Consider the following 16,084-nt stretch of genomic DNA (forward strand, 5'->3'; position numbering starts at 1 on the left):
CATTAGAAAAAATATCGGAGAAAAATCCAAATTATGATTAATTGATAAACCTTAAAAAACTCAAAATGTTTGGGATGTTCAGGCCAGCAGCCAGCCGCAAATGGCGATCACAGAACATCAAACGGACAAAGAGAGTTAAGGAAGAAACACTGCAAATCGAAAATAACAAATAAGGCAAAAATACATCATAAGATTCAGACAAAGTTGGAACTTCTCTATAACATGCTATCAGATCGAGCCGGTAATCGCCTGAAGAAATTGCTGGGACGGAGGGCATCTTGCTTCGAAATCTGGGGTGCCGAAGCATAAACAAGCCCGCTAACAGAATCACGATCTTGAATGGAGTTATATACAGAGCAACGGCCGCACAGAGACAGAAAACCACGAATATGCTCGTCGCTCTCGGGTCCCTCCAGCCCAGCAGCGCATGAAACCTTTCACCCTGTGTCGCCATGTCTCCCACAACCGTCTGTATCCTCCCCGCCACGCTTCTGAGCCTATCGTACCTCATCCGGATGATATCTTGAGGTTTAGACGTGGGGAACGTGTCGAATTCCTCGTCTAGTTCATCTGGGTGCACCGCTTCTGCCCAAGATATTTTTGTGTCCATGTGTGGTGGGTTTCTTGGTTTGTGTCTGAAGTTCCAAAGTCCGATCAGAAACATGTAGAGGAATGTCGTGGGGAGGATTAGTTCGGGGTAGCAGATCAGTATGCAGAAGAGAATGTGGACTAAAATGGTGGTGATTGGGTTCTTCCATTGGCAGACCTCGACAAGCCATTTGCTTATGGAGATGAAGCCCGTAAAGAGTGAGACGATTCGAAAGAAATTGGCCTTACTTCTGCGCATGCTCCACATATGTGAATCCACGTCTATCATGTATTCAACCACTTCTTTTCTCAGTGGTGGCTCAGCTCTTCCGAGTCTTGATGCCACAATGTTCATCGCTTGATACCTTAAGCTGTCTAATTGGCTGACTGTAAATGGATGCAGATAGTGCATTTTGGGGAGTAATGGCCGGCTGTAAAGGTACACCATGTGTGCTAATGAGAGGCAAGTGAATCGAAACGCTATCTGGAGTTCGCCTGTTTTCTTCAAACCAGATGGTTGCAGCACAAGGAGTGGGTAAGAATGGGTATAGATCCTATCAGTTTCTAATGTCGAGAGCCGGATTCTTACTTTACCTATTCTTGAATCTCTTCCGGAACCATTGCCGGCTGCTGATTTCTCCTTCCCTCCCAAGTGGCAGTTGTCAAAAACTCCAATTGTGATCACCGTGCAGGGATCATACACCTCCCACGTGTATTGCTCATTCCATTTGGGGCTCATGCTATCTACTATGGTTCGAGTTCTTACCCACTTCTGCCCGTATTTAGCTACGCAGTAAGCATCTGTAGTACCTCTTCCATCTCGTGTTTTCATCGGTAGAAGCCCTTGTGCACTCAACAGCCCTACTTCAAGAATCCCAATTGGCTGCTTCCACAGTTGCCTAGCAGTAGGCTTTTGATCACTGATATACATAGTGGACTCATCTAGTACATGGTATCCACCTTCAAGACAGGCTCTCAAATGAAGCCTTGTTGAAAATTTTAGCTCTTTTCTTCTATCTCCCTCCAAAACACCGAACCCAAACTTCTCAAGATCGAACCAACGAGAATGCACAGGCCTGTGATCCAAACGCCTCTCAAAGATGGTTAATGGCAAGCTTACCTTCCCAACAAGCTCATCTTTAGATGCGGTCAGCTTATTTTCGATAGTGAGGAATAGTTGCTCTTCGAAAGGCTCGGCAGCAACAAAGATCAAATCTTCATTCCAAAACGGATTAATGGTTCTACTTGGGCAGAGCTTAGTCTTGAGTATCTGGTTCCCAACATGAGCTTTAACAAACACCTGTGGGAGCTGGCTTTTGTCTTCTGATTCCACGTCCTGTGCCTCAATCACATTAACACGTAAGTACCACAGTTTAGGCGAGACATACACCTTTGATCTTACACTGAAAACACCTTCTCCTTGCACTAAAGCAGCATCTGAATGCCAAGATTCAGGAAAAGCTTCATCAGCTTGCGTCCCCATCCAAACTGCAACCATAACTTCCCCTTTCAATTTATTTTCGCCCCGACGATCTTCGAGGCGATACCATTGAGGGGCTAAAGGACTAGTCTGGTGGAACTCTTGTGGGCACTTCATTCATATCAAACACAACTTTTCCAAGATAATCATCCCTTGTTACCATCTCTCTGTCTCTAACAAACACTTCAAGAACAGAGGACTGAATCTTCTCTTTCGAGAATGCGAACACTTGATTCCACTCCGGGTTCGTTTTCTTCTCAAATCTCTGAGTTTTACCCTTGTAGTTCCCTAGCTTCACCTCCACATAAGGATCGCAGTTTCCTGTCACAGGGTTTGGAGGGAGGTCTCGAGCTTTCACCACGCGAACATATAGATAATACATTTGCTCGACAAGATCATACGTACTCGTAACTCTGTCACTACTAATCCACCCTCCACCACCTCGAGCTCCTCCATAAGGCCATCGCTCGCCTAACTGTGGCTTTGTTTCTTTAATCTTGTATTCATCTTGAGGAGGGTTTGAAGGTGCACGAGTGTTCATCACGTAAATCAAATTTCTTGATGTTTTTTCGGTTTGGGAAAGAATTTATCTATCTTGAGTTTGGTTCTTCGAACTTGGATTACTGGAACAATGGATGAAAAACACGCATCAGCTTTAGCTAGACCACATAAGTCTCTACCCAAGAATCCTATTTTTTTAAATGAAGATTTCATCACCTTTTGTGTAAATTTAAACTCTGAAATATGCTTCATCTTCTTTCTCACTGCCTGTGTCACCAGCTAATCATATTCTTGATTTTTTTGATGCTTCATTGAACTTAGGTTTGATTAAGGGACCAGGTAGTGTGAAATGATTAAAAGGGTATGTGCATTTGCTTTGTTTAAGCGCATTTCTCAAGTTGTCCACTTTACTTATGCTTATAAAACCTCAAAAAAACTAGAATATTGGCAACAAAAGCTTCAAATATTCTGCAATTTATCAAAAGTAGTTCTAATGGCTTATGCATGATGACAAAGGTTGTCTTTTGGACTTGAAAAACCATTTTGGCTTTTTAAGATTCTTTGATTTGTTTTTTGAAAATTTGAAGCTAATAATCATGCCCTTCATTGGAAATTTGATATCCTTATCATGTTGTAACACTTGTTGTCATCGCAATCAATATAAGCCTATGCGAATATGATTTAAATGTTGCGTAGAGTATACGTTTAAAGTAACTAGCATGATGCACGTGCGTTGTACGTAATTTCAATTATATTATAAAAATTAAATAAAAATGATTTTCTAAAAAATAATTTGAATCATTTTGTTATTTATCTGAACTTAATTTATTATCATATTAGACGATTTATAAAAACTTATATAACTTACTTTCAAAATTGTTTCCCAGATTAAAATTCAACAGTTGATTTTATGTTATATAATAAATTGTAATGAACATAATATATAAAACAAAATGAACCGAAACAAATTTTTTTAAAAAAATTATATATTCAAACACAACGTATAAATCATAATTACCTAAAAATCAACCAAATTATGTATTTTATCAATGTATAAATCATAATCTACAAAAGCTAAGCGTACTAAAGACAAATAATTATCAATTTAAAATCACTATGACTAACTCTTAAAAACAATATTAATACAAATGAAATAGTAATATTGATAGTAAAATATAACTCATAATATTTAATTTAACCTCTTTTTTTTCTTTTCTTTTTTTTTTACAATTCTATATATCATGGATAATAAATTTTATATACCGCTCTTTCGTAAACTAACATTGATGACTGTTAATTTCTTGTTAAATAAGTTTTAAAATAATAAATAAATCAATATATGTAGAAAAACGGACATTCAAATAAGATTATATGGTATATCAAATAAACTCATATAATAATTATTAAATATAGCCTTGAAACTATATGATTTTAACCATTAAAATTTGAAATATAACAAAAGAAATAGAAGTTCATATATATTTTTGTGATACTATAATTTATTACTTAATTAGAAATCTAGAACCTTCAGGTAATCTCGATCCTCATATACAATAACATCAAACCCCGATTTGCCGAAAAGATGGATCTATTGAAACAATGATCGTGAAACTATGTTGCTGATTCACACGGGATTCCACGTGTCCCATGCTACTCGGGTCAGAGCTGAACCGATCTTACCAAAATACACCATAGGTACTATGAGTATTATATCTATCATGACCATTGGACCATTTGTATCTATATGCATCAGGATCCCCATTCATGGATCTCTCGGTTGCAATAAAAATATAATTAAAAAATTACAATAAAATCATTGGAAAAACATGTAGAGAGAATATAAAGATAAAACATTTAAATGTAGTATAAAGATGAGTTATTTGATAAAATCAATATATGTAAAAAAACGGACATTCAAATAAGATTATATGGTAAATATCAAATAAACTCGTACAATAATTATTAAATATAGATTTGAAACTATATGATTTTAACCATTAAAATTTGAAATATAACAAAAGAAATAGATGTTCATATATATTTTTGTGATACTATAATTTATTACTTAATTAGAAATTGCAATAAAAATATAATTACAAAATTACAATAAAATCATTGGAAAAACATGTAGAGAGAATTAAAAGGATAAAACATTTAAATGTAGTATAAAGATGTGTTATTTGATAAAATTAATATATGAGTTACATTCTAATCTTGAAGTGTGTATAGAAGGTTAATTTTGTTATTGCACAATTGGAAAACAATGCCCTTCATCCACACTTTTATAGATATATAGATTTAAGGTCGGCTCTGATATCATATATCATGTTCTGAAACACGATATTTAGTTGGAGGTGAAGGGCATGATCACGGGCGGAGCCATGTGTTGCTCCGTCCGAGTGACTCTTTTTTCCGATATTTTTTTTTACATAAAATTTTGTCTTATTTTCCGGTAGTTCGGGATTCTATTTGTCAATATTAGCTCAACTATAGTTTAAAAAATCTAACTCGAGTAAAAATGAAAACCTAGCTCCGTCACTGGGCATGACAATGACTCGTGTAACTTGACATTCGATTACTTCGCCATGAGTGCATTAGAAATAAGAAGATTGAAGGGTTAAATTCCAAGAGATGACTAAACTAAACATGATGAAGCTTTAGAGAAGGGGTGAGAACATGCATGATTCTTGGCAATAAAGATGCTTTTAAACTTTATTCCTCTTTTGTTTACTTAAGCTTTGAGGTGTCAATATTAATACTTTCTTCATCAAAAGATTAAATGCGATTCCATTTGTTTTACTTTAGAGAAAACTCCGTACCTTTTTAATATATGTGAATTCATTCAAAATTAAAATATTTAACCCATAGAATTTTTACATATAATATTGTAATAAAATTAGAAAAACCAGTTAACAAAATATTTTTGTAATCTAAAATTTTCTTTGAATAACATTTTTGTAGCACGAAAATAAAGGGTTTACATGGCTAGACAAAAACTTGTGTGAGACGGTCTCACGGGTCGAATTTGTGAGACGGATCCCTTATTTGGATTATCCATGAAAAAGTATAATTTTTTATACTAAGAGTATTACTTTTTATTGTGAATATGGGTAGGGTTGACCCGTCTCACAGATTAATATCCGTGAGACGGTCTCACATGAGACCCACTCATATGGCTATTACTTGTACAGATTTTTTGAAATAATATATTGAGGAATATATTCTCACACTTTGCTCATCCATAGGAAAGATGCTCTTAAAATCAAAGCTAAGGTTGACAAAAGAAAAGGTCAAAATCAAGATCTTTACTATATTTAACCTAAAACTTTATTTATCCCCAACATAAGTAAATGTCTTCTTTTGGCATTTATTGATTTATGTTTCTAATAATAAATTTATGAAAATTATATTACGAAATGTGATGTATGTTTATTTTTTTTTAATTTTGTATTTGGATATATGGAAGAATTTAGGTGGATTTAATTTCCAATGAAGAAACGTGAAAATGTTAAATTTGTAGAAAAAACAATTCAAAATCTTTGCAAGGTAACCAATTATGTAAATGAACACCTTCAAAAGTCACATAGATGAAACGGGAATAGGTTGGAACCTAGCCACAGGAAAGCAAACCAAAGGATTAGCCCTTGGCAGTGTTATTCCAATCCCTTCCTCCATATTCACACTCCCATTTCCTCCCTCAACCCTCCACTCGAAACACTGGATCATGGCGGCTAAGGTTGTCTGAACGATCTGCAATGCCAATGAAGATCCGGGGCATCCTCTTCGCCCGCTCCCGAACGGCAAAAGATGGTAGTTTTGTCCCCTCACATCCAGCTGCCCTTTCACACTTCCATCATCATTCAAGAATCGATCGGGCTTGAATTCGAGTGCGTTTTCCCAATGACTACCATCCCTTCCAATAGCCCAAACATTGACAAATAGTCTAGTTTTAGATGGGATGTGGTAATTTCCAATGGTGCAGTCTTTGCTCGATTCTCTGATGATTAATGGGGCAGTGGGGTGGAGCCTTAGTGTTTCTTTTATGATGGCTTGGATGTATGGAAGGTTTGGGATATCGGATTCTTCAACGACCTTGTTGTGTCCTACGATGGTGTCAATTTCTTGAACTGCCTTTTGCATAATGTTTGGATGGTTGATTAGCTCTGACAATGCCCACTCCACTGTGATTGCTGATGTATCTGTTCCGGCAGCGAATATGTCCTGATACATGTACAAAAACAACGTATCGTTCTGTCAAAAATGACTTGAGTTTCTTCACAATAATGTCACAAAACTTGTTCATGAATATGCTGGTAAAAACGTTAATAAAGCCATGTTTGTTACCAAGATAAAAGCCTTTATATTTTCCCTTGTTAGCTTGATTTCTGAGTTTTTATCTTCGGATATATCAAGTAAAATGTGAAGGAAATCCTTCACAATCCCTACTTCCCCTTTTTGCTTCACTGATCTTCTTGCTTCTTGATGTTCGTCTATAATATTCTCCATCAACTCATCAAACTTGTCGCGGACGTCTTTCAAACGCTTACCAAATCCCTGTAAGTCCAAGTTTTTGCAGAACCAAATATAATCTGATAGATTAAATTTTCCTGTAAGTTCAGCAGTTTCTTGAATCAGTTTCCTGACTTCCCCTGCTCCACTTTCGTCCCCGGAACATCTTTGGCCCATCGTCATTCTAGATATCGAATTGTTTGTCATTCTGATAAGCTCCTTCCCAACCTCAACAGAAGTACCAGACTCGGCCTTCTTCAAAAAAAGTTCAACAAGATTCCTCATTTCACTACGCCTAGTCGGCATCATCAAGTCTAACGTCTGGCCTCCAAGAAGTCCAGACATGCACAGTTTCTTGATGAACTTCCAATACGGTCCATAAGGAGCAAATGAGAAATCTTGAGAACCGTAACTTAAGTAATCCGTGGCAGCTGTTTGGGGTCGATCCGAGAAAGAGCCTTCGTGTGTTTTGAGAACTTCTCTCGCCGTTTCCGGTGATGAAGCAACTAAACAAGGAACTGAGCCAAGGTATATGTGAATCAAGGGTCCATATTGAGACGCAAGTTTGGCTAGAGCTTGATGAGGTACTGGGAGCCAAGAGATGGAGGTGTCCAATGATCGGTAAGGCTAGAGGGCTCGGTGGAAGACATTTGGAAGAGTGTTTCTTCAACGTTGCTCGAACAAGTATCGTAGAAATGAGCAAAACGAGGAAAAGACCAAAATATTCCCAGATTTCGGCCATGGAATTTAATCTCAGAATTATGAGTATAACTTGATATACATCATAGATTCTTGTATATTAGGAGTTTGATGTACCATGAGTTCAAAATTCTTTAGCAGACTCAAGATTTTTATATGGTGTTTTCATTCAACTTCATTGATCGGCAGTGTCTGAAAATGTTTAACATGTAGTTCCCTTTCCCTGTAATGACAGTTAAGTTTAGCATATAATTATATGGATTTAGGCTTAGTTTATTCAGCTTTCTTAACCAGTTGCATCCATTATTCTTGGCATTTTGAATATTTTTATTGGGTAGTTCCAACGTACAAACAAAGTTTGATCGAAAACAACACATAGACATCTTTCGAATATTTTTATTAGGGATAGTTCCAACTTCATTGAAGGAAAACGTGTTTTGAATAACTTTTATTACGGTAATTCCAGTGTCCAATCAAAGTTTGTTTGCTCGATTGATGTTAATTAAACTAATAAAGAATGACCGATGAACTCAAGAAAGTTACCTCACCAATAAACAAATCTTTTGGGACAATATCTCTCTTGGTTTATAATATAATCTTCTTCACTTTAATTAATTATAATTCATTCTTTATTCATTTAACATATTGATATGGGACGTTTGGATATTTCACTTCGAATGTTTCGAACATAGAAAAGTGAATTTTATACATGATACACGAAATGCTTCGAAATTGTTATATACCTTAGTGGACATTTTCGAAAATATATATGATACTGATAGTGATACTGATACAATGTATAGAGGATAGGACAAAAAAGGTATCCAAAATTTTTAAAAAGAATTTCAGAATTTTGTATAAATGATTGAAAAATAGAATAGTTTGGATTTATTTATAAAGGAAAATTACTTTTATAAACGACTCACTATATTTAATTTATTTTATAAGCTTAAAAAAATAATGTTTCCTTAATTTTAATTTGAAGTAAGGTATTTATAAAATATGAAAGGTATGTCAACAGTCTAAAAATTAAAAGTTGAAAAAAAAAAATTGATGGAGAGCGGAGAAGGCAAAAACCTAAACTTCATTCATTAATTAATTAATTATTGCAAGTTCAAAAAAAAGGTTTGAGATGAGAAGTGAACTAGGAATTTTAAATTAACTAAATTTTGTTAAAGTTATAAAATAATTATATATTAAACAAAAATGTTAGAATATTAGATGTGTGTGTGTGTATCGAGAGCATATGTAATAAAAAAAAGTTACTTGTGAACCGTCACATAATTATTAGCTAAAAGCAAGATTGATGAACTTGAAATTTAATAATAATAATAATAAATAATAATAATAATAATAATAAAATAAAAATAAAAAAGATAGTAGCATTATTGTCATTGGACTGTTGAAAGAATCCAGCATTTGAAGGCCCATAATACCAATCCCTATGCCTTTGCACATTATTGATGCTTTGAACCTTGCGCAATAGAATTTAACAAGAAACTCAATTGTTTCCGATCACATTGAATATCGATGATTCAATGTGGCTTAGACTACAAATAAACACATAATAAAATTGGATACATACCAAAACATGAACCTGCTGTAGAAGCACTTCACATTTAATATCAGCCTTTTAAAGGTTTCTTCAAGTTTCCAAGTAGTGGGTCATGTATCTCAGTATCTGCCAAATCCACAGATTCGAGAAAAACAGTGGAGAAATAAGCTTGTAGAAAGATTCTATGCCACCAGAACCCATCAGAATTTTGAGGGTCCTCAATCAAAATCATGCACAAACTATAGCAGATCAAGCAAATAACAACACTAGTTATCCCAAAATAGCACTGTCATAAATTGTCATCGGTTCCTAGTCTTGCTTATTTTTCACCTAGATGTCAGCACGAAAGCAGTTGGTATTATTACATTGGAGAGAAGCTATGTTCAAATCAATACAGAGAGTTTGATACTCAGGAAAAAAAACAAGAATGAGTAGTACGAGTGCGAGTCTATCATCAAGTGATGATCAATACAACAAAGAAGTGGATCATCAAGAGATGATCATCCATACCACGCATGCCAGTAGTCCAGAGTCCTTTGACATCCCCAAAACACCACCAGGTCTCAACCTTGATTGAGGTCACACAGAATAATAAACAAATAGTTGAGATCACCGCATTGACATCAAAGTCCGAACTCTTTTTTCCCTCTCAACTTTTTTGGCAGTAGGAGTCCTCTTCAGCTTACGCAGCTCATCCATGACCACTTTTTCTACGTTGTCGATGCTGTTTAGAAGCTTTCTCTGTGGGGTTAAGCAAGCTGTTTCTTCAGCACTCTGTCGTGTGATATCAAGCAATATCTTTGGCACTTTCCCGATAGTTGGTGGGCAGTGCTTAATTCCAATTGTTGGGTGTGGAGATGTCATAGAAATATCGTGCTCGAGCTGAGCACCTGATGTAGACACAGAAGGAACACGAACTGTCTGGTCCTGGGGTATAGGACTCTCAGTTAATAGGCCTTCACTTTCTCCCCGATGCAATCTTCTTCTCTCTATTGCCTGAGGAAAGAATCATCTTAACGTAAATTTAAACAAATTGAAAGAGAACAAGTCTTTGATAATCGTTACCTGCTCAAGCGAACCTCGATATGAAGTCAAGAAAAAAAATATATCCAACCTCTATCCAGCCAACAGGTCTATTAATTAAGGTAAAGTTGAAAAGGATGAATATTTAAACACATACCGTATTTAAACACTTGATTATCAAGGATGAATATTAACTCAGTGAAAATGGATTGTTAGGCTTTTAGAAGAGTTAAGCGAATGACACTACCGCAACTCAACACTGAAAGTTTTGAAAGTTGGTACAGAATTAAGTTAGTTATAGGACAAATCAATAAATATTTTAATTTAGAAATATGGAGAAAGCATTGACCTGCAACTGAACAAATACAAAATAAAATTTAAGAATTCCATGATAAATCAACATAAAGAAAGATGATACACCCTCACAGAACAAACTAAGAACAAAAATGACAGAACAACACATCATTCAAAGTAAGTGCAAATAAAAATCCAATTCAAATTTATATTAAACTGATTTGACAGTGAAGATTCTACGGACATAGCTCAACGAGGTTTAACATAATCAGCTGAAAAAGAAAATCATGATATGCCGGACTTTATGTTGCCACTAGCCAACAAACTGTAGATAAGAAACATCTATTCCTATGGCGAAACAGAGTCTTGTTCATAATTCCAAATCCTGAGTAATTAATCATAAATCGCCTCACGCAATAATTAAGTAATGCCTGAAATATGCCAGCTTAATATTGTTACAAATCAATCCCCTGAATGCATAAATCGAATTATAGACCGAGTTTATGAACAGTACATAAAGGTGTGTGTTCAGGATTTTATTATTGTGAGATCTTTCTGCATTAAAACATAACAATCAACCAAACTTGTGCATCACTTATTCGCAAGACACAAGAAATAAAGGCTAAAAGCTTAACTCAGAGATTAGATATTAAGACTCAAAATACCAGATCAGTGCTTCATCCAAAAGCCCTCGAAGTCCAAATTAATTTACTCCATTTCTCGAAATACATAATCACAAGATGAACTCATTTCCAAGTAAAAAGGGAATTTGTGCATTACCCTCGCTACAGCAGTGATGTCACGAAGAGGTCTTCTTGGATACCAAGCGGGCAAAACGCTACTTCCACGGACACGGTAACCGCCTCGACCACGGCCACTGCCAATCATGGGAGACAAATTTTCACGCCCAAAGACTGATGCAGGTGACCGTAAAAAATAACCGCCTCGCCCGATTCTTGGACTTCCAACAATTCCCCTCCCACGGCCACCACCACCACCAGAAGCCTCTGCCGTTGGCCCAGTCATTGCCGTATCTCGCCATCTGAACGGAGTTTCAGCACGCTGCCCCTCGTCAGCATCATCTTGTCGAACAAATATCAACGAGTCACCTCTCCCAATGCTTCGATCGCCAGTGTTTGAGTTTCTTCTTCTGCTGTAATTCGCCACTACGTCATCTTCCCTCGACAACCGGTCTCTTGCCTCCGGCATTATATCAACAACCTTCAAACACTTGAACTGAATCAACCATTAAAAAAAACATGAATGCGCGCATGAAAAATTTTATGAAGACGATGAAAATTTTATCATGTTCGAAAACCCACATCAATAACATGCGAGAAAAGCTCTGAACACTTAAAATTTGAAGTTTCTTGATACCTTAGACAACTATTCTGTGAGATTTCTTTACGTACTTCTGTGGAATCGAAGGTGCTAAGTAGGAACAACAATGGAGGTGGGTCTGGCGTGGTGTGCGTGGATTTGTAGGGCGATCAGTGAGGGAAAAGGAGAAGAAAACTGAAAACGCATGGAGCGAGAATGGTGAAATTGGCAAATTTTCAAAATGAAATTTGGGCGGTATATAATGCAGTAGCTGAAATGTCAGCTGTAGGGTCTGTTTGGTTGGAATCGCTCTCTGTTGTCTCTTGTCATAGTGAAAATTTATTTTTATTTTTACATCTTATTTTTAGTTTTCATTCAAATTAATTATTTCTTATCATAATATATATTATATAAAAAAAATTAAACAAGATTATATTTTTCCATATTGAAGTAATTAGTTCGCTTTCTTTAAAAAAAATCAAATATTGACATCAAACTCGATATTTCGTTCCAAAATCAACACCGCATTTACAAATATCATTGTTTTAGGTATTTAACACAGAATATATTTCATTTCCCATTGAGAATTTAAACAGAGACAAGGATAAGCCCATCAACGGGAATCGGTTCAAACTTGGCCCTTAACCACCGCATCTCGATCGAATTTGAACTAGGTTTGGGTGCAAAAATTTATGTGAAACGGTCTCACGGGTCGTATTTGTGAGACGAATCTTTTATTTGAATTATTCATGAAAAAATATTACTATTTATGTTAAAAATATTACTTTTTACCGTGAATATCGGTAGAATATCTGACATAAGACTCACTCTAGTCTGACGCCATAGCTATTGTTTGAATGTGAATAAAAATTCCACAAATATTTTCACTAGTTTATAATATTAAAAAATAAATCATCTTAAATTAAGTTTAATTTTATTATAGCGTGACCATATTTCAATTTACTAAAATTTGATCATTTAAGTTATAAAATTCGAATTATGATTAGTGAATATTATGCTGCATCAAGAACACTACGATATCCAACAACAACAATACTTGCACGTTCACTCAACGAAAGAACCCCCAGATAGCATTACCGGAAACACAATCATACGAAAGTCAATACCACAATGCTACTACAAGATAGGATTTTCCAAGACAAACACCGCATCTTTACAATATTTTAAGGTCATTTTTCATTCTGTTCGATGCAGTCCAGATTGTCACAAACCTTTCTCATCCTAGGTCGCAACTCGGGGTCCAATTCCGTACAATTTAACGCAACATGAAACGTTGCAACGACTTGCTTTTTAGCATATACCTCGTGCAAAAGAGCAGGATCGATAATTTCAGATAACGGCCTTTCCTCGCGAAACACTTTTCTAACTCGACTCTCGAGTCCTTTACCGTCATCATCAGGCCCACCGTCCGGTAGTCGACCTGTAAGAATCTCTAAAACCACAATACCAAAGGAATAGACGTCGCTTTTTTGGGTCAACTTGCTGCTTGGAGCTCGAGATTCTGGTGCCGTGTACAGGATTGCTGGTAGAGTACTACTAGAACTTTTAGGTGTTATGGAATGAGCACCGGAAGATTTTGGGTTTGTTGGAATGAAACGAGAGAGACCAAACCCGGAGATATACGGTTTTAAGTCATCATCAAGCAGGACTTTTGATGATTTTATGTTCCCGTGGACATACTTTCTTGGGCTGCACTCGTGAATGTGCATCAGACCCCTTGCGGTTTCTCGAATGATCTTCAGTCTTGCTGCCCAAAACAACGGAGGCGATGCATAGGCAGGTCCTCCTGCAGCAACATTCAAATAACAGATTAAAAAATTATTACATTTTTCGTCGAAGACTTGTTGATAAATCCATACACTGAAAACATAACAAGATAACAAAGGTTTCTTCACATACATGCATCTGGTATGTAACACCCTCAAGAAACAGCGTCAGAAAGAAAATCTCGGAAATAATTCATAACATAACGATCAAATAATCTAACTGCAGGTAATGATTCTACTAGTAATAGACTTGGGCAGAGTTTGCAAAACTTATTTTAAGTGATTTTCAGCGCCTAACCAATAAAACGTTTGAAATTTGAAAGAGCTTATTTCATGTGCTTCTAAACGTATGACCGATGAAAATAGGTTCTTGCAAAAAGTACCTTAATCAATTATCAGGAACTGAAAAAATACATACCATGAAGTGCATTGTGCACGCTTCCGTTCCGAATGAATTCGGAAACCAGCAATTTTTCATCGCTGGCATAGTAATAAGCTTTCAGTTTCACAATGTTTGGATGCTCAACTCTACCAATGGCCTCCGCCTCTGCCTCGAACTCCTTAAACTTCAAGGGCTGATCACCCTCACTCAGCCGCCTCACCGCCACCACCGCCTGGCTGCAACCGCCCTTCCCACCACCAACCACCACCTTGTACATTATGCCACTCCTACTTTTGCCGACAACATAAGCTGATGCCCTTAACAAATCCTCTAATTCTAACCCAAACCCCTCATCAACAAGAACGAATTTACCCTTTTGCTCCTCCTCCTTTCTCTCCATTTTCTCCATCCCCAGTTCCTCCTTGCACAAGTTTTCTGTTCCCATTTTGCCCTCCCCCATCTTCCGTTTTTTCTTAATTACATACACTGAAACAAACACTACACCAACAACGAAGGAAACCCCAGAAATCACTGAAATCAACACGGACCCGCCTTTAATCTTTCGATTTTCTACAAACCAATTTGAGGAAACCCCTCCGTCTAGAGGTTTTTGTGGGTTGTTGAAGAATCTTGGGTTCTGAGCTTCTGGCTCTGAGCATGGAGTGTCTAATGGAAACCCACAAAGAAAAGGGTTCCCTGAAAACGCTGTTGGACCCTGGTTCAAAAGTGAACCCACCTCAGGTATTTTTCCAGTGAGGTTATTGTACCGAAGGTCTAAGCTAACAATCACGGGGAACCGCCCATAACTCGCTGGAATTTCACCGGAAAATGCATTGTAAGAAAGGTTCAGGGTCCCTCTCAATTGGGTTAAATAGCTTAGGCTTTCTGGGAGTGAACCATTGAAATTATTACAAGATAAATCGAGATGTACGAGGGTTTGGAGGGTGGAGATAGCATGTGGCAAAGGTCCACAGAAAAAGTTGTGTGAAAGATCAAGAGCCGTCAGAAACGAGAGCGCTCCAACAACTGATGGAATATAGCCAGTGAGATTCTTGCTGGGCAGTGAAATGGAGGTTACTCTATCGTAGGAATGATCACAGGTGACACCAGTCCACCTGCATGGAGTTGAATCTGATTCAGACCAAGAAACGAGAGCTTGCGTTGGATCTTCAGCAATGGCGGCTTTCAGAGCTAACAGTGAAAGGCCATCTGAATTCAGTGAAGCAGTGAAAGAAATGCAGAACGTGAAGAAGTAAAGAAATTTGAGTACTACAGAAGCATTATCGTTCAGATGCTTCATACTTCCTCTAAGTTTTATCAATAAAGTTTCGATCTTTGAGGGCAGAGTTGACCAAGATTCAGTTTTTATGATACATTCAAACCAAACGTGAACAAGTACAATACTTGTATATACAATTCAGCAGATGCTTCTACGACCAGCTGCAACCAGGAGTTGCAGAAAAAACGTGCTGTGTGCGTGAAGTGAGCGGGTGATTCTGCGTTAATGGCGATGAACAGAGATAGGATTTGGAGAAGAGGATTGTACGGGATGATATTATTCTAAATTTTAAATTTGAACGAAGTTAAATGGATGGATTTTCGAGGTCTATATTCAATTCAGGGGTGAAGGGATTTAAATTTTCTGAGTAACGTGGCTTTTTTATATATATTTTTTATTTAATTATGTGAAAAAATATTTAAAATTAAATGCTTCTTTTGGATTTATTAATGTTGTTGGGTTTTGTGCATTTCTTTTTTTTTTTTTAATTAGTTGAATCTAGAAAAATAATTATTAATTTGATTTTTCGATCAAATCTTTGAATTTGGCTATAACCAAAGTTGTGTCATTCAATGTCTTTCGTAGTCATTAATGTTAATATATAAATTACTTTTGTTAAGCAAATTACTACTAACTAAATTTGATATGATATGTTTATTCGAGAAAG

The 16,084-nt window shown here is 36.5% G+C and overlaps 4 protein-coding genes across 6 annotated transcripts; all 4 read right to left on the reverse strand.

Annotated features, from left to right (window-relative positions):
* Window positions 1-122: 122 nt before the first annotated feature.
* Window positions 123-3,252, reverse strand: LOC140818460 (FT-interacting protein 1-like). Its single transcript, XM_073178414.1, is given in 3 exon segments — window positions 123-262; window positions 265-2,155; window positions 2,157-3,252. Coding segments are annotated over 3 exon segments (2,391 nt in total). The 5' UTR covers window positions 2,610-3,252; the 3' UTR covers window positions 123-215.
* Window positions 3,253-5,754: 2,502 nt separating this feature from the next.
* LOC140818196 (cytochrome P450 93A3-like) lies at window positions 5,755-8,004 on the reverse strand. The gene is given in 3 exon segments (XM_073178080.1): window positions 5,755-6,790; window positions 6,914-7,669; window positions 7,671-8,004. Coding segments are annotated over 3 exon segments (1,548 nt in total). The 5' UTR covers window positions 7,821-8,004; the 3' UTR covers window positions 5,755-6,148.
* A 1,558-nt stretch (window positions 8,005-9,562) lies between these two features.
* LOC140818213 (protein POLYCHOME) lies at window positions 9,563-12,202 on the reverse strand. 3 transcript variants are annotated; one of them, XM_073178104.1, is made up of 3 exons: window positions 11,972-12,033; window positions 11,430-11,885; window positions 9,563-10,328 (listed from the first exon to the last, which is right to left on the reverse strand). In XM_073178104.1, exons 2-3 carry the CDS (start codon window positions 11,856-11,858, stop codon window positions 9,942-9,944), a joined length of 816 nt encoding a protein of 271 aa, XP_073034205.1. In that variant the 5' UTR covers window positions 11,859-11,885; window positions 11,972-12,033; the 3' UTR covers window positions 9,563-9,941. The 3 variants fall into 3 exon arrangements, with proteins under 3 accessions (XP_073034205.1, XP_073034203.1, XP_073034202.1); XM_073178102.1 differs by having other exon boundaries at window positions 9,564-10,328; window positions 11,430-11,870; window positions 12,027-12,202; XM_073178101.1 differs by having other exon boundaries at window positions 9,564-10,328; window positions 12,027-12,202.
* Window positions 12,203-13,040: 838 nt separating this feature from the next.
* LOC140818481 (receptor protein kinase-like protein ZAR1) lies at window positions 13,041-15,741 on the reverse strand. Its single transcript, XM_073178439.1, has 2 exons — window positions 14,175-15,741; window positions 13,041-13,776 (listed from the first exon to the last, which is right to left on the reverse strand). Exons 1-2 carry the CDS (start codon window positions 15,436-15,438, stop codon window positions 13,160-13,162), a joined length of 1,881 nt encoding a protein of 626 aa, XP_073034540.1. The 5' UTR covers window positions 15,439-15,741; the 3' UTR covers window positions 13,041-13,159.
* Between the last annotated feature and the right edge of the window lie 343 nt (window positions 15,742-16,084).

The sequence above is a fragment of the Primulina eburnea genome, chromosome 17, assembly GCF_022965805.1.
Source record: "Primulina eburnea isolate SZY01 chromosome 17, ASM2296580v1, whole genome shotgun sequence".
Lineage (NCBI taxonomy): Eukaryota > Viridiplantae > Streptophyta > Magnoliopsida > Lamiales > Gesneriaceae > Primulina > Primulina eburnea.